Source organism: Oncorhynchus mykiss, chromosome 4 (genome assembly GCF_057628025.1).
Source record: "Oncorhynchus mykiss isolate SJ-2025 chromosome 4, ASM5762802v1, whole genome shotgun sequence".
In the NCBI taxonomy this organism is placed as follows: Eukaryota; Metazoa; Chordata; class Actinopteri; order Salmoniformes; family Salmonidae; genus Oncorhynchus; species Oncorhynchus mykiss.
In genome coordinates this window covers 62187944-62214242 of record NC_143025.1, presented here as the reverse complement: position 1 = coordinate 62214242, position 26299 = coordinate 62187944, and the positions used below count along the sequence as shown (strand labels likewise).

The following is a 26299-nucleotide window of genomic DNA, read 5'->3' as shown; positions in this document are numbered from 1 at the left end:
TATGGATTCAAGACAAGGTTGTTTTTATTGATCTCAGATTCCCAGTTTGTCAGTGTCAAAGTAGCCTGCCATTTTGATCATTTGTTCAGTATTAAAAAAGATTCTGCCAAAGTCTCCAGTCATGTAAAATGACGTAGAATTGCATGAAATGCGTTTATACAAGGCAAAATGTTCCCAGACACTATGCTACTAAAAATGTTACCCATGTGTGCAACTTCTGTAAGTGCCTCTACTCTACTGCTCTATGCCACTTTTTTCTCATGCATTCCAGTACCTCAAAACCTCAGAACCCCCCCCCCTAGGCCTATCCATGCTTTGCTTGTTTATAATATTGCTACCCTTTTAGGCTATTTATATATTTATTTAACTGGCCAATTCAGTTAAGAACAAATTCTTAACTGAATTGCCCTGTTCCAAATTCGGGCCCTGTTCCTTTCATAATCTGACTGTTGTGGTTTGAAGGTCATTTTAAAGGTGGTTGGGTGGTTCTCTGTAAGGAGTAAGGACTGAATGGAGACAGATAGCTGTTATCCACCAATATTTTCGGAAGTAGCCTATTGATTGCCGTTTTCCTTTGCAGTCCCCTGACTGGAAAAAGGATGGTTGATAACACCAAATCTCGCAAATTGAAGACAGACAACCTGCTGCGAGTGGATGACCATGATTTCACCATGAGACCAGCCTTTGCAGGTAAGGACATGGTTCTAAACATCTTGTTGACTGATTTTACGAAAGTAGAATCCAGAGCCTTCTAAACCCGGGAAAGGGGCCCTGATATCACTGTTCAGATCAGGGGTGCAAAACTGTTCCTTGAGGGCCGCAGTGTATGTCTGTTTCCATGTTTGTACTTCTTGTGACCTCTCTGGGCAACCAATGAATGTCTCTGAACTTTAATTAAGTGCCAGTGTGGAACTGGAAAAAAAACAGCAAGATTGTGGCCCTTGGGGACCGGAGTGGTGCTACTCTGGTTGAGATCTTGAACGGCATTGAAGCATATCCAGCAGAGAACGTACATCTGTGTGAAAAAGTAGTCTCATATCAATACACACAGGAGCTAGTGAGATATGACACTTTGAGAATGAATTCCTCTGTAGCAATCCATTCGATATCTACACCTGGTTTGACATGTTTGCCAAAGTGTAAGGCAGGTATAGGAGGAGCTTTTGAAATGCATGAAATGGGATGCTGCATATTTCCCTGGTGAATAATGTACTGTATGTTGTGTTACTGAACTTGAGTGGCAGCTCAGACACTAAGAATTTCAAATAGAGGATCCTACATAAAACCCTTCAGTGTATCTGTAAATGGACACGCAGACACAGCCTCGTGTCCCGGAATAGAGAGCTTTGGGAGATTCAAATTGTCTGTCTTATACAAACATTATGAAAAGTTGACTTGTGTAAGCCTGTGAAAACTGTCTGTATTAATTTGGGTGGGAGATGTATAGCGGTGGCTAGGTTTTCTTCCCTAGCTTCAAACGGAAGCAGGCGCACAAGTGAAAGCCTCTTACACAGCCGCTCCCCGCTCACTGGAGGAATGTTATCTGTGTGACATTGTGGCGTGCCAGCATGAGGTCTCTTTCCAAAACACAATCAGAGAAATCCCACTGGGAAGGAGCAACTGCATTGTCCCATTGCACACAATGAACAGCTTTGTGTGGCATAATTTTCACAGAGAGATAAAAGTTAATTGTTTGTTTAAAATTAGGGTTGTGCGAATGTCGTTTTTTTCTTCCAGAGACAACAAGTATGTGAGGTTTTGCATTATGCATACAGTGCTCTGCCGGTGGGAAGGCCTTTATGGGGATAAGGCTGTAAATATCCCCAGTATAAAGGTTAGAGCTGTTCCCATGTGTTTCAGGTTATGACTGTAGGGAACCCCTGCTGCTCGATTACCATTTAAACTTTTATAAATAGCAGAGAAAAGGAGATTCACTTTTATTTCCATGCCAGTTGTCTGCACAAAACTACCATTAATATTCCATTCTGTGGATCCTTGGAGGTTTGGTTTCTGACTGGTTTCTGTTTGAAAATCCACCGTCTAAACAACGTTCGGATACGGAGACATGGAGATTTGCTGTTGCAGTGAATGTCATATTTGTCACACAGTACAGCAAGTTCAGATGTCCCGGGTTTACCGATAAACGTAAGTATAAAAACAAAGTATTTTAATCATCTCCCATTGGGTAGAAAACACCATCCGAGGCGTGTAAAGACCTGTCCATGGCTTTAATTTGACGTTCTAGCTTTACGATCTTACAGCAAGTAGTGAGTGTATACATTTACATACCGGTCCCCTGTGGGAATCAAACCCACAACCCTAGCTTTGCAAGCACCATGCTCTACCAACTGAGTGCTCAGTGCTACCAATAGTTGATTTACAATTGCTAAAAGGGGAGCACTCCAGTGTCATAATGTGAAATAGATGAAAGGGCTTTTTCCCCCCCATTCAGCATTCATGTCATGTCTATTTAAGGTCTTATGACAGATTTGGTGATCTTTCCTGATCTGCTGGTATTTTACGGGAAGGTTACATCATTTTGCTGTGCAGAGATTCGGATAGCTAGCGGTTGTCCTGTGTATGAGAAAATAGACTGATGAAATGCTGCTGATCAACTGATTTGCCATGGGGGGGGGGGGGGGTTCTGTGTCTTTGAAGTCTTTATGCTGGCTGAGGAATAGCTTCCTCTGTCATGTTGACTTCTAACAGAGACATTCTTGATGACTCAATGAATCTGCACAGAACATAGATTTTTCTACTTGTGTGCTCCACTGACAACTGTTTACCAGACCATACTAAGGACCCACTCTATGAAGAGACTGAGTAGTTCAGACAATTTCAGATGACATTCTCGATCACACAGAGCTGTGATCTGATCAGTTAATGATACATTGTATGGCTCGGATTGAACATTTCAGATTTGCATCATCAGAATATGTTTTAAGAGAGCTTTAACAAACAAGTACCTGCTAGGGGGAACAGGGAAACTGATATGAATTTAAGTTGGAGGTCAAACGCACTGTGAAAAGGTCAAACACACAGTGCTCCGTCCTCTGGACATGACCCCATAACGACCCATAATGATTGTTCTCAGCAGTGGTCTTTTTACAAGATCACATCTCCCACAGCCTCTACAAAATAACCAGTGGCTCCGCGATGGCAGGAGGAGCAGATGGAGAGAGCACATGTAATCACTATGAATGGAAGATAAACATTTTCTTAGATAACAGCCCAATCCTCCGCTAGCATGATCTATTACAGGGGTAGAGGCTGTGGGAGGCTTTTCTCCCAGCAGCTGGCAGGTGTGGCGGGCAGCATTGTCCGCACAGGTGCTGGGAGGGGAGCTGGTGCCTGGGTCCCAGTTTAAGATCTGATGGATGGCATATGGTGTGAGCGAGGGATGACAGCGCACCCAGCTGGCACAAGGCGAGGAGTTAATATCCTCTCTTCCAGGCAACAGGCGAGGGGAGACTGAGTGAAAGGAGGCTTTAGTTACTAGCGATTACATGAGGGTTCAGAGGCTGGTACTACAGCAGCTAGCGCAGATTATAAACTGGGTGGTTCGAGCCCTGAATGCTGATTGGCTGATAGCCATGGTATATCAGACTGTATACCATGGGTATGACAAAACATTTAGTTTTACTGCTCTAATTACGTTGGTAACCAGTTTACAATAGCAATAAGGCACCTCGGGATTTGTGGTATGTGGCCAATGTACCACGGCTAAGGGCTGTGTCCAGGCACTCCGCGACGTGTCGTGCCCAAGCACAGCCCTTAACCGTGGTATATTGGCCATATACCACACCTCCTTGGGCCTTGCTTAATTAGACAATGGCAGGCGATCAGGACATTACCCACAATGCATAACACACAAATAAACTGCTAAAAAAAATAAAGGGAACACTAAAATAACACATCCTAGATCTGAATGAATGAAATATTCTTATTAAATACTTTTTTCTTTACATAGTTGAATGTGCTGACAACAAAATCACACAAAACTTATCAATGTAAATCAAATTTATCAACCCATGGAGGTCTGGATTTGGAGTGACACTCAAAATTAAAGTAGAAAACCACACTACAGGCTGATCCAACTTTGATGTAATGTCCTTAAAACAAGTCAAAATGAGGCTCAGTAGTGTGTGTGGCCTCCACGTGCCTGTATGACCTCCCTACAATGCCTGGGCATGCTCCTGATGAGGTGGTGGATGGTCTACTGAGGGATCTCCTCCCAGACCTGGACTAAAGCATCCGCCAACTCCTGGACAGTCTGTGGTGCAATGTGGCGTTGGTGGATGGAGCGAGACATGATGTCCCAGATGTGCTCAATTGGATTCAGGTCTGGGAAACGAGCGGGCCAGTCCATAGCATCAATGGCTTCCTCTTGCAGGAACTGCTGACACACCACATGAGGTCTAGCATTGTCTTGCATTAGGAGGAACCCAGGGCCAACCGCACCAGCATATGGTCTCACAAGGGGTCTGAGGATCTCATCTCGGTACCTAATGGCAGTCAGGCTACCTCTGGCGAGCACATGGATGGCTTTGCGGCCCCCAAAATAAATGCCACCCCACACCATGACTGACCCACCGCCAAACCGGTCATGCTGGAGGATGTTGCAGACAGCAGAACGTTCTCCACGGCGTCTCCAGACTCTGTCACATCTGTCACATGTGCTCAGTGTGAACCTGCTTTCATCTGTGAAGAGCACAGGGCGCCAGTGGCGAATTTGCCAATCTTGGTGTGCTCTGGCAAATGCCAAACGTCCTGCACGGTGTTGGGCTGTAAGCACAACCCCCACCTGTGGACGTCGGGCCCTCATACCACCCTCATGGAGTCTGTTTCTGACCGTTTGAGCAGACACATGCACATTTGTGGCCTGCTGGAGGTCATTTTGCAGGGCTCTGGCAGTGCTCCTCCTGCTCCTCCTTGCACAAAGGTGGAGGTAGCGGTCCTGCTGCTGGGTTGTTGCCCTCCTACGGCCTCCTCCACGTCTCCTGGTGTACTGGCCTGTCTCCTGGTAGCGCCTCCATGCTCTGGACACTACGCTGACAGACACAGAAAACCTTCTTGCCACAGCTCGCATTGATGTGCCATCCTGGATGAGCTGTACTACCTGAGCCACTTGTATGGGTTGTAGACTTCGTCTCATGCTACAACTAGAGTGAAAGCAACGCCAGCATTCAAAAGTGACCAAAACATCAGCCAGGAAGAATAGGAACTGAGAAGTGGTCTGTGGTTACCACCTGCAGAACCACTCCTTTATTGGGGTGTCTTGCTAATTGCCTATAATTTCCACCATTTGCACAACAGCATGTGAAATGTATTGTCAATCAGTGTTGCTTCCTAAGTGGACAGTTTGATTTCACAGAAGTGTGATTGACTTGGAGTTACATTGTGTTGTTTAAGTGTACCCTTTTATTTTTTGAGCAGTGTATGTATTATGCATTACTTGCGGTTCTTATGTGAACCTTTAACATGGGATGGATGAAACTGTGTGCCATATAATTGCATATAGAACTGATTCATAGAATGTATGTGCTGTGGAAATAAACATGACCTTATATGGAGTTATTTGGATTCAATATCCTCGCAAATCCTAAAATCTAACCCAAATCTATCACTCATGACTCATCCACTTCAATCAAATGAATACTTCAACACGAGTGTGTGGTATTGCCCTCAATACTGAAACGAAAGGGTTTTTAAAAAATGAGCTGAAGATATCTGTAGCTGTAATACCGTGAAATACCAAATCTTTCTGGGAGTGTGGTAGTGATGAAAGGAAAAGTAAACTACTAGACATAACAAGGAAGAAGTATGGAGAAAATATCAGAGCCTCTATACTGGGGCGTGGAAATCCAAGTTAAGACGTCATCTCAGACAGAGAATCTTTATTTTTTTTAATCGACACTAGTGCAGTAGAATAGTGCTGCACAGTTTTCACATTTTGTGGTGTTTGTCTGAAATGTTGACACGTTCAATGTCTTTTTCTACTGATCTACACAGCCTACTTCACAGGGTAACAATTGAAAGTGTCAACATTTCAGACTCAACACAACAACATTTGACAACTGTGCAGGGGTTCACATACTTTTTTTTTTTACTGCACTGTATATCTACCAAGAGAAAGTAGAATTGATCTGTTTCACACTAGCTTACCCTAAATCATGTTATGTGATTATGGCCACTCTCAAGGGGAAACTGTCTTTCCACCTGAAACTGAATCCTTGACTCAGAAATATAATAATAAGAAGGAAAATAATCTCGTTCTTGTGACTTGTTTTGCAGGCCCTGCTGTCCCTGTAGGGGTGGATGTTCAGGTGGAGAGTTTGGACAGTATATCAGAGGTGGACATGGTAAGTGAACTGATAATCATACAAACATGAAACCTTGTAACATTTCAATGAAGTCAACTTGAACAGTTATTATTACAGATCAGTGGAACATTTGAAGAGGTCTTTGTGATACGGCGTTTAAATTCAACAACTGCTGAACGCAATGGGTAGGGATGCTGGCCATTCCTATAACAAATAAAGAGACACCCGGCAGTGTTAAATAAAAGTATTTTAGAGACGGTAACATCAATGATTGGTTCAATGGAAGTGGTGGGCTGCACAAAGAAAATTAGCGTATCCTTCACAATCTGCTAATAAGTAAATAAGACTGTGAAGCTGTTTTGGGGGGGGGGGGGGGGAGCACTGTTTTGGAGCTGATGAACTCAAATGAATTATATTGGTCATGCTTCTTAATCTCGTATTCTCAGAGAATCCAAACAATAGGAGCACAGTGCTAAAAACAATGTTTTGTCTTGAAAATGACCTGGCAAATGACCATGCACATGTTCCACCACAGTAATATAATTACATGGGCCCGCTGTCCTAAGCTATAAATTGGAGCCGAACTGCCATCCTGATGTCCTGTAAGCCTCTATGTGAGCATTTCAATGTTTGTATATAACTGTATTAAAATAGACTGGGCAAATTATTGCTTTCAGACTATGACTGTCCTTAATGCCAGACTGCTGGAGGACAAAGGTTCAGTCATCCGTATCAACCATTTTAATATCATTATGCAATGTTACAGTGGACTAATATTTGTTGAATGTGTCCAAATGTGATGTTACACACACGTTGTATGTAATGACATAGGTACTGATTACTTCATTGGTGCCATTATTTCAAGTTGTATTATTACTGATCTAATACATAGTGTAATGCTGTGAAGTGAATGGAAAAGGGGAGGATCTGCTGTGGTGGATGCAGTGGCGTAGTCGACATGAAATAGACCCTTTTGCCTAGCAACATATACAGATCAAGGAGCAGGAAGGGAAAGGATATGTGTGACCAATGCAACCTCTAACCCAGAGCTGTCATTACTGTATGTGTCTCATCATCACTAATGTCAACTCTGACTGCCCTCTCTGGACATAATGACATAATATGTTCCCTGCTCATACTAGGGACATACACTGAGTGTACAAAACATTAGGAAAACCTGCTCTTTCTTTGACAGACTGACCAGGTGAATCCAGGTGAAAGCTATAATCCCTTATTGACGTCACTTGTTAAATCCACTTAAAAAAGTGTAGATGAAGGGGAGGAGACAGGTTAAAGATGGATGTTTATGCCTTGAGACAATTGAGACATGGATTGTGTATGTGTGCCATTCAGAGGGTGAATGGGCAAGACAAAAGATATAAGTGCCTTTGAACTGGGTACGGTAGTAGGTGCCAGGAACACTGGTTGGACAGTGTGTCAAGAACCGCAATGCTGCTTTTCCCTTGCGTATAAAGAATGGTCCACCACCCAAAGGACATCCAGCCAAATTGACACAACTGTGGGAATCACTGAAGTCAACATGGGCCAGCATCCCTGTCGAACACTTTCGACACCCTGTAGAGTCCATGTCCCAACATATTGAGGCTGTTCTCAGGGCAAATGTTGAGCGCAAACTTGAACGTTGTGAAAATTCTGTGCAACGTCCAGCGCGCGTTTACTGTGAACACTGAGACTGTACCCACTTTAAGTTAGTTTTAACAGTGGCTATATAGGCTACTGTGGCTATTTGATCATAATGTAGGCCTACCAGGGCCTCACGGGTGGCGCAGTGGTCTAAGGCGCTTCATTGCCGTGCTAGCTGTGCCACCGGAGACTCTGGGTTCGATCCCAGGCTCTGTCGCAGCCGGCCGCGACCGGGAGGTCCATGGGGCGACGCACGCCTAGCGTCGTCCGGGTTAGGGAGGGATTGGCCGGTAGGGATATCCTTGTCTTATCGCGCACTAGTGACTCCTGTGGCGGGCCGGGCGCAGTGCACGCTAACCAGGTCGCCATTTGCACTGTGTTTCCTTCGACACATTGGTGCAGCTGGCTTCCGGGTTGGATCCGCGCTGTGTTAAGAAGCAGTGCGGCTTGGTTGTGTTTCGGAGGACGCATGGCTTTCGACCGTCTCTCCCGAGCCCGTACGGGAGTTGTAGCGATGAGACAAGATAGTAAGTACTAAACAATTGGATACCATGAAATTGGGGAGAAAAAGGGGGTAAAATTCAAAAATAAATAATAATAATAATAATAATAATGGCCTTACCATCAAAAACAATGGAGAAAATGCATCCCATAACATTTTAACATGGAAATAGCTGCCGATAGCAGCCGATTTATGTTGTTCAATGTAGACCTACATTCCATGACACCTTTGAAAAAAACTGTTTATCAACCTGTTTATCAAATAATCAACCTGTTTATTCACTTGGTGACTGAAAATGCTGTTGTGTTGTTTGATGCAAGAAACCACTTTACAAAATAAAATGCATTAATATTGTCATACCATTATTACAGAGAAACAGAAATATTGTGCAACCCTCTGCCTATTGGCTACTTAGCTTATTCAAGCCTGTCTCAAAATACACAAAATACACACTGCCCCTTTAAGACAACAAAAAAGCTCTTTACCCGACTCGCTTTTCAAAGATATCTAGAAATGTACATGTTTTGTGCTCTTGGCTACATGCAGCTCTCGCTTTGATCTCAAAACAAGCGCATCTACTCACGACTGCTCATGCTGTAAGCACAATCCAGTTCAAAGTAAATGGCACAGATCCATATACAGTGCATTTGGAAAGTATTCCGACCCTTTGACTTTTTCCACATTTTGTTATTTTATAAAGGATTATTCAAAAATTGATAAAATTGTTTCTACACACAATCTACTCACAATACCCCATAATGACAAAGTAAAAACAGGTTTAGACATTTTAGCAAATGTATTAAAAATAAAAACTGAAATATCGTATTTATATAAGTATTCAGAGCCTTTACTCAGTACTTTGTTGAAGCACCTATGGCAGCGATTACAGCCTTGAGTCTTCTTGGGTAAGACGCTACACCTGTATTTGGGGAGTTTCTCCCATTCTTCTTTTCAGATCAACTCAAGCTCTGTCAGGTTGGATGGGCAGCATCGCTGAAAAGCTATTTTCAGGTCTCGCCAGAGATGTTCGACTGGGTTCCAGTCCGGGCTCTGCCTGGGCCACTCAAGAACATTCAGAGACTTGTCCCGAAGTCACAGCTGCGTTGTCTTAGCTGTGTGCTTAGGGTCGTTGTCCTGTTGGAAGGTGAACCTTCACCCCAGTCTGAGGTCCTGAGCGCTCAGGACCTTTCATCAAGGATCTCTCTGTACTTTGCTTCGTTCATCTAGTCTCCCAGTCCCTGCTGCTGAAAAACATCCCTGCAGCATGATGCTGCCACCACCAGCCTTCACCGTAGGGATGGTGCCAGGTTTCCTCCACATATGACACTTGACATTCAGGGCAAAGAGTTCAATCTTGGTTTCATCAGACTCATGGTCAGAGCCTTTTAGGTGCCTTTTGGCAAACTCCACGCAGGCTTTCGTGGCTTTTACTGAGGAGTGGCTTCCGTCTGGCCACTCTACCATAAAGGCCTGATTGGTGGTGCTGCACAGATGGTTGTCCTTCTTGAAGGTTCTCCCATCTCCACAGAGGAACTCTGGAATTGGAATCAATGGAATTTACCACAGGTGGACTCCAATCAAGTTGTAGAAACATCTCAAGGATGATCAGTGGAAACATGGTGCACCTGAGCTCAATTTCGGTGTCATATCAAAGGGTCTGAAAAATGTAGAATAAGGTTTTAACATAACAAAATCTGGAAAAAGTCAAGGGGTCTGAATACTTTCCAAATGCACTGTATCGTGTCTGTGACTATCATTAAATGTGAAGACTGTTATTTTATCAAATTAATTCTCTATGTGTAATTATTATTACGTGATTAAACTAATAATGTAAACTTTAATTAATTTGGAAGTCGGGGCACCATGGGAAAATGTTTATAGAGTCTCTATTTCCCGAATCGACTCTTCAGATATTTTCACATCTTATCAATCAGTCTTCTATTTATGAATTATTAATTGTTACCTCATTAGTCTAATTCCAAACATTGTACAATTCTTAGTTATCTGCACGAACCCTGGTTTCCATAATGAATCAGCTATAAACAAATTGTCTTAATTATTTATTTACTAATCACACAGCATTACATTTCAAACAAACAGTAGATAATGGTTACCAACAATGATAGAAAAGTCCCTAGTGGGCTAAGCCGATATGACAGCATGTTAGTCAACGGAAAGGGGTGGGGACTGAGAAAGAGCGGGAAAGATTAAATGGATTCACTACACACAGTCCGTAATTATATTAATTGAAATGCTAATCCTTTGCACATGAACGGCCACTCATTAGAGAATAACTGCAATGTATATATATTTACACCTGTATGTCGTTGTTGTCTTCTCTGTTGAAATCCTCGATTGTCCTGTAGGGTTCATCAGAGTCTCTGGTTAACTTTCCTAGAAGTCACAATGTCTTTCGTGGTTGGAGGTAGTTAGACTGGATACTTCAGAGTAACATTCAGAAATGTTCTCATAGAATAGTTGATTTGGCGGTTGTCGGTATTCTCATTCTAGGTTTACGTAATTTCTAGCTGCAGACAAGTAATTTGTGTCGTCTAGAATTTCTCCCTTATTCTGTAGTGAACGATAGTCTCAGAGTTGACCCATTTCCAGTCGTGTCGCCAACTACCTGCGGTCTGGTTTAATGGCCTATAGAGTTGTAGCCATTCCAATGTGGGGATGACGTTCTCTGACTTATCCATTGGTAGAGTTCAAGTTTAAACCACTTCACACACTAGCATCACCCGGCATTTTTTGGTCACAGAAATTCAACCATTTGCAACCTTAGCTTACACCGTGGTTTGTGTGGTCTGGTGTGAATTGCGCCACGAGTGGGTTTTATATATTTCAGAGAAAAGGGCGGTTCATGGCGCTGACATAATGTCTATGCTCACGTGGGCGTGGCCATTGGTTTGGTTAACTTTATATGAAAAACCCATGCTCTCATTTAGAAGGTTAACATCACATTACATCTTTTCACAAATAGTTTCATATAGTTTCATCACATACGTTTCACAATATTTAGATGTAAACCTGATAGCTGGAAAATGTACACTTTAACATCTTATGGCTGGTGGGCAGTATTGAGTAACTTGGATGAATAAGGTGCCTGCTACTTAGGCCCAGAAGCTAAAATAAGCATATTATTAGTAGATTTGAATGGAAAACACTCTGACGTTTCTAAAACTGTTTGAATGATGTCTGTGAGTACTCATATGGCAGGCAAAAACCTGAGAAAAAATCCAACCAGGAAGTGGGAAATCTGAGATTTGTAGTTTTTCAACTCTTTGCCTATGCAAGATACAGTGTAAATTTGGTCCGATTGCACTTCCACTAGATGTCAACAGTCTTTAGAACCTTGTTTAAGGCTTCTACTGTGATGGAGGAGAGAATGAGAGCTGTTTCAACCTGTGAGAGGTAGCTGCGTTCCATTGCATTTCTAAAGACAAAGGAATTCTCCGGTTGAAACATTATTGAAGATTTATGTTAAAAACATCATAAAGATTGATTCTATACATCGTTTGACATGTTTCTATGAACTGTAACGGAAGTTTTTATCTGGACCTAGTGCTCACGCCTCATGAATTTGGATTTGTGACAAAAAGGAGGTATTTGGAGGTATTTGGATATAATTTGGATATAAATTATGGACTTTATCGAACAAAACAAACATTTATTGTGGAACTGAGATTCCTGGGAGTGCATTCTGATGAAGATCATCAAAGGTAAGTGAATATTTAAAATGCTATTTCTGACTTCTGTTGGCTCCACAACATGGCGGGTATCTGTATGGCTTGTTTTTGTGTCTGAGCGCTGTACACAGATTATTGCATGGTGTGCTTTTTCCATAAAAATTTTTTCAAATCTGACACAGCGGTTGCATTAAGGAGAAGTATATACAGTGGGGCAAAAAAGTATTTAGTCAGCCACCAATTGTGCAAGTTCACCCACTTAAAAAGATGAGAGAGGCCTGTAATTTTCATCATAGGTACACTTCAACAATGACAGACAAAATGAGAAAATAAATCCAGAAAATCACATTGTAGGGTTTTTAATGAATTTATTTGCAAATTATGGTGGAAAATAAGTACAGTGCCTTGCGAAAGTATTCGGCCCCCTTGAACTTTGCGACCTTTTGCCACATTTCAGGCTTCAAACATAAAGATATAAAACTGTATTTTTTTGTGAAGAATCAACAACAAGTGGGACACAATCATGAAGTGGAACAACATTTATTGGAGATTTCAAACGTTTTTAATAAATCAAAAACTGAAAAATTGGGCGTGCAAAATTATTCAGCCCCCTTAAGCCACCTTTTGCTGCGATTACAGCTGTAAGTCGCTTGGGGTATGTCTCTATCAGTTTTGCACATCGAGAGACTGAAATTTTTTCCCATTCCTCCTTGCAAAACAGCTCGAGCTCAGTGAGGTTGGATGGAGATCATTTGTGAACAGCAGTTTTCAGTTCTTTCCACAGATTCTCGATTGGATTCAGGTCTGGACTTTGACTTGGCCATTCTAACACCTGGATATGTTTATTTTTGAACCCTTTACTTTCAGTGCAGCAAACTCTCTCCAGAAGTTCAGTGAGGATCTCTGAATGATCCAATGTTGACCTAAATGACTAATGATGATAAATACAATCCACCTGTGTGTAATCAAGTCTCCGTATAAATGCACCTGCACTGTGATAGTCTCAGAGGTCCGTTAAAAGCGCAGAGAGCATCATGAAGAACAAGGAACACACCAGGCAGGTCCGAGATACTGTTGTGAAGAAGTTTAAAGCCGGATTTGGATACAAAAAGATTTCCCAAGCTTTAAACATCCCAAGGAGCACTGTGGAAGCGATAATATTGAAATGGAAGGAGTATCAGACCACTGCAAATCTACCAAGACCTGGCCGTCCCTCTAAACTTTCAGCTCATACAAGGAGAAGACTGATCAGAGATGCAGCCAAGAAGCCCATGATCACTCTGGATGAACTGCAGAAATCTACAGCTGAGGTGGGAGACTCTGTCCATAGGACAACAATCAGTCGTATATTGCACAAATCTGGCCTTTATTGAAGAGTGGCAAGAAGAAAGACATTTCTTAAAGATATCCATAAAATGTGCCGTTTAAAGTTTGCCACAAGCCACCTGGGAGACACACCAAACATGTGGAAGAAGGTGCTCTGGTCAGATGAAACCAAAATTGAACTTTTTGGCAACAATGCAAAACGTTATGTTTGGCGTAAAAGCAACACAGCTGAACCCACCATCCCCACTGTCAAACATGGTGGTGGCAGCATCATGGTTTGGGCCTGCTTTTCTTCAGCAGGGACAGGGAAGATGGTTAAAATTGATGGGAAGATGGATGGAGCCAAATACAGGACCATTCTGGAAGAAAACCTGATGGAGTCTGCAAAAGACCTGAGACTGGGACGGAGATTTGTCTTCCAACAAGACAATGATCCAAAACATAAAGCAAAATCTACAATGGAATGGTTCAAAAATAAACATATCCAGGTGTTAGAATGGCCAAGTCAAAGTCCAGACCTGAATCCAATCGAGAATCTGTGGAAAGAACTGAAAACTGCTGTTCACAAATGATCTCCATCCAACCTCACTGAGCTCGAGCTGTTTTGCAAGGAGGAATGGGAAAAAATGTCAGTCTCTCGATGTGCAAAACTGATAGAGACATACCCCAAGCGACTTACAGCTGTAATCGCAGCAAAAGGTGGCTTAAGGGGGCTGAATAATTTTGCACGCCCAATTTTTCAGTTTTTGATTTATTAAAAACGTTTGAAATCTCCAATAAATGTTGTTCCACTTCATGATTGTGTCCCACTTGTTGTTGATTCTTCACAAAAAAATACAGTTTTATATCTTCATGTTTGAAGCCTGAAATGTGGCAAAAGGTCGCAAAGTTCAAGGGGGCCGAATACTTTCGCAAGGCACTGTATTTGGTCAATAACAAAAGTTTATCTCAATACTTTGTTATATACCCTTTGTTGGCAATGACAGAGGTCAAACGTTTTCTGTAAGTCTTCACAAGGTTTTCACACACTGTTGCTGGTATTTTGGCCCATTCCTCCATGCAGATCTCCTCTAGAGCAGTGATGTTTTGGGGATGTTGCTGGGCAACACGGACTTTCAACTCCCTCCAAAGATTTTCTATGGGGTTGAGATCTGGAGACTGGCTAGGCCACTCCAGGACCTTGAAATGCTTCTTACGAAGCCACTCCTTCGTTACCCGGGCGGTGTGTTTGGGATCATTGTCATGCTGAAAGACCCAGCCATGTTTCAACTTCAATGTCCTTGCTGAAAATCTCACGATACATAGCCCCATTCATTCTTTCCTTTACACGGATCAGTCGTCCTGGTCCCTTTGCAGAAAAACAGCCCCAAAGCATGATGTTTCCACCCCCATGCTTCACAGTAGGTATGGTGTTCTTTGGATGCAACTCAGCATTCTTTGTCCTCCAAACACGATGAGTTGAGTTTTTACCAAAAAGTTATATTTTGGTTTCATCTGACCATATGACATTCTCCCAATCTTCTTCTGGATCATCCAAATGCTCTCTAGCAAACTTCAGACGGGCCTGGACATGTACTGGCTTAAGCAGGGGGACACGTCTGGCACTGCACGTCTGGCACTGCAGGATTTGAGTCCCTGGCGGCGTAGTGTGTTACTGATGGTAGGCTTTGTTACTTTGGTCCCAGCTCTCTGCAGGTCATTCACTAGGTGCCCCAGTGTGGTTCAGGGATTTTTGCTCACCGTTCTTGTGATCATTTTGACATAAACAAAATATATACAAAATAAAGTTTTCACACCAAAATCATCGAAATGGACTGTATTCTATATACGTCCAAGGTCCTGGCAAAATGACCCTATCATTGCGTTGTCTAATGTCATATCTAGGGTGTTCCTAATGTGCGGTGTGTTGCTTAGGGCACTATCCTAAGTTGATAACTACTACAGCTTCGGGCAGTCTACAGGGATGACCTATGGACCTCTGTGGATAAACTGGTTCTGTAGGTGTAGAGTCAATGGCCTCAGAGTACATTTTAAACTTACTAAGGCTGGTATTTTTTTCAGACCCTTAAGTGAGCCGAGCATAAATCCTCATTGAATGTTCTGTTGTACGTGTGCGTTTATGCTTACATAAGCACACATGCCAAGGGAAAGAACCAAGTATCCTGCTAGGTTGCAGCCTGTTCAGAATGGGTCTGATGTCATCAGATAATCTCCAGGTCAATGCCTGGAGGTCAGTAAGAATTGATGTCGACCTCAAGACATATGTTAAGGGGACCTGTAGTAGTCACTGTGTCTTACATCATTGTAGTGGTGATAGGTATGAAGGAGTCTATTTCATAGCTATGTTATCTACGGAGGAGCTAACCTCACGACGGAAGTACTCTCTAAGCACTGAAACAGTCGTACGCGGTGTGATCATGGTTCATGACTTCTAATAACTTTCCTCCTGAATGGAGGGTTCTATTTATTAGTGGCATGTGTGTTGACCATCAGAAGAGTGTTCTGGAGATTCCCTTACATGTGTTGCAATCTGAGTGACTACTAACTCCTCTGTCACTATTTATCAATAGCAATTTGACTTATGAGGTCTCTAATCCTCTTACTGATTGTTGCTGGACTGACTGTGGTAGCATTGGTATTGGTACTCAAGGGGATCAGTTATCCCACCGATTTATTCTGAAATATTATCCTACCGGAACACATGATTAAAGTACTTTACTAGTTGTATTGTAGTTGAAACTACATATAGCAAGGCATTGCTATTTTTATATTTGTTTTGGAGGTGAAAGTCCACTGGACTTTTACAACCAGTGTGGAACACCTCAGTAATATCTTAGATGTGTTCTAAGATGATCCCCATCTAGGGCCCTGTCTGCTCCTCACTGTTCTCATAGGGGAGTTTACTAGATTTGTTTTCTGCTCTGACGGCCTCATACGGTGTTGCACATAGTCTCAACCCCCCCCCCCCTCCCCCCTCACAGGCCTCATCATGGGTCTGGGCTACTATTCACTCCTTTCTGGCTCGGGACCCCCCCACCAGCGGTTGGTGTTGGTATCCGAGGCACAAACGAAAAGGTCGGACCCTATGTGCGAGTTATCAGCGGCCGCGTTGTTATGAGAATGGCTGAAACCTGTCGATCAAATCTCCTGGTGTTTGTGCTTCAAAACGCTCAGTGGCTGTCGAGGCCTGTCAGTCACCACAGCGTCCGCGTGTGGAAAACCTCTTCAGTACCTGCGAACTGAGACGAGGATATCTGTCTGTGATATCGCAATGTGTTTTACCAGTGGGAGTCATTGGGTCAGTTGCTGGACTGACGGCGTTAGTGTTATTGTAAGGGATGACAGTCCCCAAGAAAGCAGAAGATGTATCATCGGAAGCAGAGTACACTCTGCTCATTGATGTGTTTCTTGCTGAGACGGCCGCAGTGCTTGCGCAAGTGTCCTAAGAGCAAGAGAAGTTCATCTCAACTACAGTATTGCACAGCTTCAAGGAGGAGGGAAGTTGCTCATTCTCAGAGACTCGAAATTATGAAAATAATGGTCAATCAGGTTTGCTGATGGAATGTGTCGAGATATCGTAATATCTCCTTGGATCGGATTCTGCACCAAGAGGTTTCTAAACGTCTTTTTCCCAAGGGGTGCTTTTGACAGATACCCCTCGTGGATGACTGCATTGCAGCTAGCGTTAGGGGAAGACAGTGTGGTCAGTGGAGAAGGCACTGTGACCTGTGACCATACATGGTTGGTTTTCCAATCCATCAGTGGGAGTAACCGATCCATCAAGTCTGCTCCGAGTAGCAGGGTTTCAGATTCGAGGCTGGTAACATACACAGGGTGAACGATCGATACGTCTGGGAAGTGTAGTTTCAGCATGACTCTCAATGTTAGAGGCGAGGTAGTCTGAATGACCCTCGAATTGTAGTTTCGCCTCATTCTACTTTTAACCAACGTTTAGTTGGCTTCAAAACCCTTTTGAGGTCATCGAACAATGTTTGAGAGATGAGCGATATTGTCGCACCCGAATCAATTAGCGCATGACAAGTTAAGCAGTCCCTCGGGACTGTTTCCAGCTATGGCCGTTTAGAGTCGCATTTAGTGGACATATTCCCCACAAAGTGGAGTGGTTGTTCACAGCGACGTGACGTGCCATTTCTGTTCAAGGTGAAAGGGGATCGACTTTTCGGATTTTGAGAGGGCTTGGCTTTAACAAAGCTTATGACCTGGTTCTTCGCAACCTTTGTATCAGTCTGTAGAGTCTGTAGACAAAGCCTGCGGGCTTGTTTCTTGATCGAGCGGGCCCTGGATAGTGTCTCGCGTGAGAGTGGGCGAAATAGATTTTTGTACTTCCTTGCTAAGGGTGTTAATTCCTGCGGTGTCCGGCAATTCCCCGTCTAGTCCTGTGACCGATCTTTTACCCTTTTCTAAACAATGTAGCGCTTTAGTTCTTCACGTAGTGGAACTTGTAGAGAACATTTGTCTCCGATTTGATCGTCCTTTAACCCTTTGTTACCCTTCTGCTCTGACACTTTGTGCGGGTTGGGTGCAGAAACGTAGCAAACAGGTCAATTGTAGCCGTATTGGTTTCGATTGCGACGTACTTTACAGTTATTTAGACTGCGAAGGTTACTGGAATCGTGGTTTTGTGGTAGAAACCGTTGTTGTGCGTCATCTCTCAATGCTCAAATACCTGATAATGCACCCTCTTAGCTGGAGTGAGTGCTCCTGGTCAAACTTCAAAGCCTCAAAAGCTGTTCTTACAAGCTCTCTGAGTTGTAAGATAGGCAAGCCAACGTGGGCTGTAAAGGCCCAAGTAGGTAATGAAGGTGGAATACATGTTCGACAGAAACATTTGTTTGAATGGTAACAGCTCTTCCATTCTTGTTTCAGTGAGTAGGCCAAAGTAAGCTGAACAAAGCCTATGATAGTAAGCTTGTGGGTGTTCCTTCCAAGCTTGTTTGACAGTGTTAGTCAGTGAGCTATCGTGTTTGCGAGTCGCAGAACCACTAAATTCTCATTTCAAAGCTGTGGCAAGTTTAGCATAGTCATTAAGCACATGTTGCTGTTGTAGACTAATTAACTTCGTCATGTGTCTATTCGATGTTCGCTTCAACAGGTTAAACCCGGTCAGAAACCGTAGCGTTCGAGGAGCCATCCAATGCGTCCTCTATGTCAGCTAGGAACGTCTCAGTATCGTTTGGCTGACCTGGAACGGGGTCAAAGGTGGGGAAATTCTTGACGAGATTGTCAAGGCGTTCCACGCAAAGTGGACGGAGAGGATTGGCTTCATCCTGTGGGGAAATTGCTGCCAAAAGGCCACGAGGAGAAGCCAAGCTTTGGCTTTGTTGGTGAAGAGGCACCATATTACTCAGTGCCGAATGGCCAAGAGCAGAAGACTGGGGGACACATGAGGGAGGCAAAGTCTGAAACCTTCTATCGTCTTCACTCCTTTGAGTACCGGACTCCGGTTGCTTGGTTGGGTAGTCACGCTGTAGAGCGTGACCGTTCTGGAATTCCACCAGATTGTACCTAAGGGTGATATTCTGCTGCACTTGCTCCTTTTGGTCTCAAACTTATCTGTCATTGTTTGGAGATAGAGGTCTTAAGTACGGAGCGAGAGATTCAGTGATGAGATTCCCTCCGCTTGCTTAAAAATCACTATTTTCATTTTCATCACCTGAGTTCTCTCATCATTAATTTGGTCAATGACTTCAATGAGTTCTGCTGACCTGTCATCCAACTTAGTAATTGTGCTAATTAACTGATTGTCTTTGGTCTGCAGCATTTGTAGTAGAACAGTGTTACTTTGAGTAACGTTCAACAAAACTGCATGCATGTTATCAAGTTGAGTGCTCCTGTTTGTAGATAACTCGTCAGATTTATCTAGTTTGGTGTGGACATGGTCATATTTAGTTTTGGCTAAATCGAGTTGTTCCTGTAGAAAACGATTTTGTTCCTGTCAAAAACGATTTTGTTGAATAGTTTGTGCTCTTTCATCGTCATAAAATGCAATTACATTTAATTGTTCAGTTTTCAAACGCAGTTCCATAGCTATCAGAATTTTTCCCTTTTCTTCTTTTGTCATTAGTTTCCTGGTTCTCTCCACCTGTCCCTTTATGTCTACCGTTTCCTGCTCGTGATTGGACCAATGCCAATCTTGGATGGCAAGACATCAGGGTTAGATTTTGGAGAGCGTTTGTCGTGATTTCTACTGTTTTTCCTCTAATGGCATAGTTAGGGTTGGTATTGCTGCGAAGGTCAGAGATCAATCCTGTTATGGGTGAGGGTTCACTAATTAGCGGAGGAGTGGGAACCACTCCCTCTGATAGCTTGAACATTATTAGAACATTTGAGAGGATTATTAAATTTTTTCCTGTTTTTCCAAAGTTTGGTTTTGGAATACGTTAGACATTAATGAACCATCAGTACTGTGACGTGAATGAATTTGCAAAAACAAATTGACTTGATTAATTAATGATAATGATTATTCATACCTGTATAGGCAGCTGGGAATTAAACTTTAGTTAACCTGAGAAGTTGGTTCATCTAGGTTAATATAGGAAAGTTTAAAATGTCTAATTTAATTGGAAGAACCTGAAAAGGTATGTTCGACAATTTAACTTATTAAATTGAACAAGACAATGATATCCAATCAATTGAGATTGTCTGGATTATCATAAGTGTAACCAGTAGAGCAAATGTTATGGTACATTCATCACTAGGTTCACTTATCCCTAAGGCCGAAGCCACATGCGATTCCTGCTGGAGGCGAGACTTCATTCAGTACTGGATAGTCCTGAATGAGCTTTGCAAAAGCTATTTTTACTGATAAATCATTGTTAATGATAAATCAAACCTGTATTTGTCACATAAGGCACAGCCTTCCCCAAGTTGTCCTCCTCAGGATGTTAGCAAGACTGTGGATGTCTCTGCTATTCCTACTGAATACCATGACCTCCTGGAAGTGTTCAGTAAAGCACGTGCTACTTCCCTTCCCCCGCACCATCCTTATGATTGTGCCATTGACCTTCTCCCAGGAACTACACCACCTCGGGTCGGTTGTATTCTCTGTCCGGACCAGAGACTAAAGCTATGGAAGAGTACATAGAGGAGTCTCTGGCCACTGGGGCCGTCCTTCTGCATTTCCTGCAGGCTCAGGGTTTTTCTTTGTGGAGAAGAAGGACAAGAGCCTGCGCCCGTGCATTGACTACCGGGGAATTAACGTTATCACTGTCAAAAACGGTTACCCCCTACCTCTCCTCTCCTCAGCATTTGAACCTCTCCAGGGGGCTACCATGTTTTCCAAGTTGGACCTTCGGAATGCCTACCACCTGGTTCGGATACGCAAGGGGGATGAGGGGAAGACAGCCTTCAACACAGCCAGTGGACATTTTGAGTACCAGGTCATACTGTTTGGACTCACCAACTGTCCTCCAGGCTTTGGTCAATGATGTGCTTCGGAACATGCTAAACCAGTTTGTGTTCGTCTCCCTGGACGACATCCTGTTTTTTCCCCGATCTGCCCAAGAACATGTACTCCATGTCAGACAGGTCCTTCAGCGCCTCCTGGAGAACCAATTGTTTGTGAAAGCCAAGAAGTATGAGTTCCACCGCTCTTCTATCACCTTTCTGGGTTTCTTGGGTTTGCAAACTTCTATTGCCATTTCGTTCAGGATAACAGCACCCTGGCGGCCCCCCTCTCGGCACTCACCTCCCCCAAGGTACCGTTCAAATGGACTCCAGCTGTCGACAAAGCCTTTGTGGACCTGAAGCATCGGTTCACAACAACAGCCATTCTCATCCATCCAGAACCCCTCGTGTGAATTTGTGGTGGAAGTGGATGCTTCGGATGTTGGAGTGGGGACCATCCTGTCCCAGCGATATGCCCAGGACCAGAAGCTTCATCCCTGTGCCTTCCTGTCCCATTGTCTCAATCCTGCTGAGAGGAACTATGATGTTGGCAACCGAGAACTACTGGCAGTGAAGATGGCACTGGAGGAGTGGAAACACTGGCTGGAAGGAGCAGAACAGCCATTCCTGGTCTGGACCGACCATAAAAACTTGGAATATCTCCGTTCAGCCAAGCGCCTCAATTCAAGGCAGGCCTGTTGGGCCCTCCTGTTAACCAGATTCAACTTTACCATTTCCTACTGTCCTGGATATAAAAATGTGAAGCCTGATGCACTCTCCCGCCTATATAGTTCCTCTGCCACACCCTCGATTTCCGAAACCATTCTCCCTACCTCATGCCTTGCTGCCACTGTGGATTGGGGTATTAAGAATCTGGGAACTGAAGGGGGCCCGGCTAACCGGCTGCTTGTCCCTAACTCAGTCCGGTCCGAGGTCCTGGAATTGGCTCATTCCTCCAGGCTGACCTGTCATCCAGGGTCCCATCGTACACTAGCCTTCCTTCAACAAAGTTTCTGGTGGCCCACAATGGTCCCTGACGTCTCTGCCTTCGTCACCGCATGCACTGTGTGTGCTCAAAACAAGACTCAACGGCAAGCTCCTTCTGGCCTCCTACAGCCACTACCGGTTCCTCATTGTCCCTGGTTTCATATATCTCTGGACTTTGTCACTGGGCTCCCTCCGTCTGATGGCAACACTGTCATTCTAACGGTAGTCGACCGGTTCTCCAAGGCCGCCCATTTCAAACCTCTCCGCAAACTATCTTCTGCCAAGGAGACGGCCCAGCTTATGGTGCAGCATGTCTTCCGGATCCATGGACTCCCGGTAGACATGGTCTCCGATCGGGGTCCTCAGTTCTCATCTCAGTTCTGGAAGGCATTCTGCACATTTATTGGGTCGTCAGCCAGTTGTCTTCCGGATTCCATCCCCAAACTAACGGTCTGTCAGAGCGAGCCAACCAAGACCTGGAGACCACCTTAAGGTGCCTGGTCTCAACTAACCCCACTACCTGGAGCCGTCAACTGGTCTGGGTGGTGTATGCCCGGAACACTCTTCCCAGTTCTACCACGGGACTCTCCCCTTTCGAGTGCTCCATGGGTATCAGCCTCCACTCTTCCCTGAACAAGAGCAGGAGGTCAGCGTACCCTCGGCCCAGCTGTTTGTCCGCCGCTGTCGACGTACCTGGAGAAGAGCCAGGGCGGCTATTCTCAAGACCAACTCAAGGTATTGTTGACAAGCGGACCGTCGCCGGACCCCAGGTCCCCGTTACCGCATTGGGCAGAGGGTATGGCTTTCAACTCGGGACCTGCCCCTTCAGGTAGAGTCCCGCAAGCTGTCTCCCCGGTTCATTGGTCCTTTTCCCATCTCCAGAGTCCTGAGTTCCACTGCTGTCCGTCTTGTGTTACCCCATACCCTCCGTATTCACCCTACCTTCCATGTGTCTAGGATTAAGCTGTCCTTTGTCACTGTCCTTTGTCTTCTGTCTCCAGGCCCATCCCTCCCCCCGGGTTATCAGTGGCCAGCCAGCATATACAGTGAGACCACAGGGCAGGGGTTTCCAGTATCTGGTTGACTAGGAGGGTTATGGCCCGGAGGAGAGGTGCTGGGTTCCTGCTAAAGACATCTTGGACCCTGCCCTCATCGCCGATTTCCACCGCCAACACCCCGGTCAGCCAGGTATGCGCCCAGGTAGGACGCCAAGTGGCGTCCCTGGGGGGAGGGGTACTGTCACGCCCTGATCTGTTTCACCTGTCCTTGTGATTGTTTCCACCCCCACCAGGTGTCGCTTATTTTCCCCATTGTATGTATCCCTTTGTTTCCTGTCTCTTTGTGCCAGTTCGCCTTTTAGTCAACCAGCGAAATTCTGGACTTTGTACCCACCATTTTTGACCATTCTGCCTGCCTTGACCATGAGCCTATCTGCCACTATGTATGTCACAAATGTGTGTATAACTCGGTAAATGGAGTAATGTAATAAAACAAAACATAACTCCAAAACCATAAATACAAATGAAACAAATTGGGTACGAGGACACGTCGCGCACCAAATACAAACAACACGAAACTGAAACAAGAAACAATCTCTGACAAACACATGATTGGAAACAGAGGGTTAAATACACAACACGTAATGAATGGGATTGAAACCAGGTGTGTAGACAAGACAAAACCAATGGAAAATGAAAAATGGATCAATGATGGCTAGAAGACCGGTGACGTCGACCGCCGAGCACCACCCGAACAAGGAGAGGCATCGACGTCGGCAGAAGTCGTGACAATGTACCTTCTGGACTCTGATCTGGTTTTGACCTTTTAGCCTGTCCATGACCATTCTCTTGCCCACCCCTTTGGATTAATTAACATTTTAAGACTCCAACCATCTGCCTCCTGTGTCTGCATTTGGGTCTCGCCTTGTGCCTTGATAGTTGTCGTGTCTTTGGCATCATTAAAGTGAAGACTGTTATTTTATCAAATCAATTCTCTGTAATTATTATTACGTGATTAAACTAATCATGTAAATGCAATTACCTAGGAAGTCAGGGCACCAAGGAAAATCTTCAGATTACAAAGTTATAATTTATGATATCATAAGGATTTTGGCTGGATATCATAAGTAACCACTTGTTAAATGTGATCCACGTTAGGGTGTCACCTAAATAATTATTTCTAAAAGAAATCTACTGGCGATTCTTCACCCTCGGGGGTTCACTGATCACAGAAAGCTGAAATCAAACGGAAGTACAAAGGGTTGGACTTCCGTCGCGCAAGACGGAGGAATTTCAACATGACACAGAAAAATGGCAGCTTTCCCTTTGTTAGCTTAGCATCTCGTGCAAGCTAATCCTACTTTGTACACTTTCAAGCATAACATAGGATCCCCTTAAACAAGGGAACGGTTTTACTAGTAATGTCTTACATTCAAACCCTTTTCGGCGATCTTCTTCGCTAGCCCTAAGTTACAGGAACTCGATACACCTGTGCCCTACCCACGCTACTGCAAACGCAGGGGACCAAGATTTATTGCTTGGTCAAGCTAATATATCCTCAAATTTCAATTGGCTGGCCCTATGTCCTCGCTCTGGAAATTAATAATGACAGAGTCTACCTGCATCTGAAACACGAGAGACAGAAATAGCACCTTTGGCCCAACTCGTCTATTTGTCAAATTTCTATAAGTAGCTGGATCGTGTCCTAGCACTTACAAATGTAATCACTAACTTCACAACTCATAAGCCATTCTGACGTCATCAGAAAAGCGACACCGGGACAACTATGGGCAACACACACACCACACGGCACTATTCGTGTCTAACGCAGTCTGTTTGTACAGTAATCTGATTGCACAATTAATATATATATATATTTAATTAAATCATGAAGATCTCATTCTATTTTAGATTCCTCACAGGAGGCACCAACATGGCATGTCTGTGACTATCATTAAATGTGAAGACTGTTATTTTATCAAATCAATTCTCTGTGTAATTATTATTACGTGATTAAACTAATCATGTAAACTTGAATTAATTAGGAAGTTGGGGCACCACGGGAAAATGTTTATAGTCTCTATTTCCCGAATTGACTTCAGATATCTTCATATCTTATCAATTTGTCCTCTGTTAATTAATTATTAATTGTTACCTCATTAGTCTCATTCCAAACGTCATAATATTATTGGTTATCTGAACAAACCCTAGTTTTCATAATGAATCAGCAATATACAAAATGGCTTAATTATTTATTTACTAACTAACTAAATAATCACACAGAATTACCTAACAAACGAAGAGTAGATACTGGTATCTAACAATGATAGAAAAGTCCCTAGTGGGCTATGCCGATATGATGGCTTGGTAGCCAAAGGAAAGGGGTGGGGACTGAGAGAGAGCGGGAAAGACAAAATGGATTCACTACACACAGTCTATAATTATATTAATTGAAATGCTAATCCTTTGCACATGAACGGCCACTCATTCGAGAATAATTGCAATGTACAGTTGAAGTCGGAAGTTTACATACACCTTAGCCAAATACATTTAAACTCGGTTTTTCACAATTCCTGACATTTAATCCAAGTTAAAATTCCCCGTTTTAGGTCAGTTAGGATCACCACTTTATTTTAAGAATGTGAAATGTCTGAATAATAGTTGAGAGAATGATTTATTTCAGCTTTTATTTATTTCATCACATTCCCAGTAGGTCAGACGTTTACATACACCCAATTAGTATTTGGGAGCATTGCCTTTAAATTGTTTAATTTGGGTCAAACTCTTCGGGTAGCCTTCCACAAGCTTCCCACAATAAGTTGGGTGAATTTTGGCCCATTCCTCCTGACAGAGCTAGTGTAACTGAGTCAGGTTTGTAGGCCTCCTTGCTCGCACACGCTTTTTCAGTTCTGCCCAAAAATCTTCTATAGGATTGAAGTCAGGGCTTTGTGATAGCCACTCTAATACCTTGACTTTGTTGTTCCCCCCCTTTTTCCTTCAAACATAACAATGGTCATTATGGCCCAATAGTTCTAATTTTGTTTCATCAGACCAGAGGACATTTCCCCATAAAGTACGATCTTTGTCCCCATGTGCAGTTGCAAACCGTAGTCTGGCTTTTTTATGCCGGTTTTGGAGCAGTGGCTTCTTCCTTGCTGGTTATGTCGATATAGGACTAATTTTACTGTGGATATAGATACCTGTGCAGCTGTTTCCTCCAGAATCTTCACACGGTCTTTTGCTGTTGTTCTGAAATTGATTTGCACTTTTCGCACCAAAGTACATTCATCTCTAGGAGACAGAACGCGTTTTCCTGTTCTTCATGAGATCACCACATGAAACACACTCTTCATAACTGTCCTCTAAGTGTCCACGGACCATTTTCAAAAGTAGAAATATTGTTTAATTCTCCCATTTTGTGGA

General features: G+C 43.6%; 1 protein-coding gene across 1 annotated transcript in view; it reads left to right on the top strand.

The window, feature by feature from the left end:
* The window catches only part of LOC110522109 (gamma-aminobutyric acid receptor subunit rho-2-like), a 39628-nt gene that overhangs the window by 8098 nt on the left and 5231 nt on the right, over window positions 1-26299 (top strand). Inside the window, exons 2-3 of the mRNA XM_021600234.3 lie at window positions 581-690; window positions 6295-6362. Of these exons, the coding sequence (XP_021455909.1) occupies window positions 581-690; window positions 6295-6362 (178 nt within the window). The remainder of the gene's footprint in view (window positions 1-580; window positions 691-6294; window positions 6363-26299) is intronic.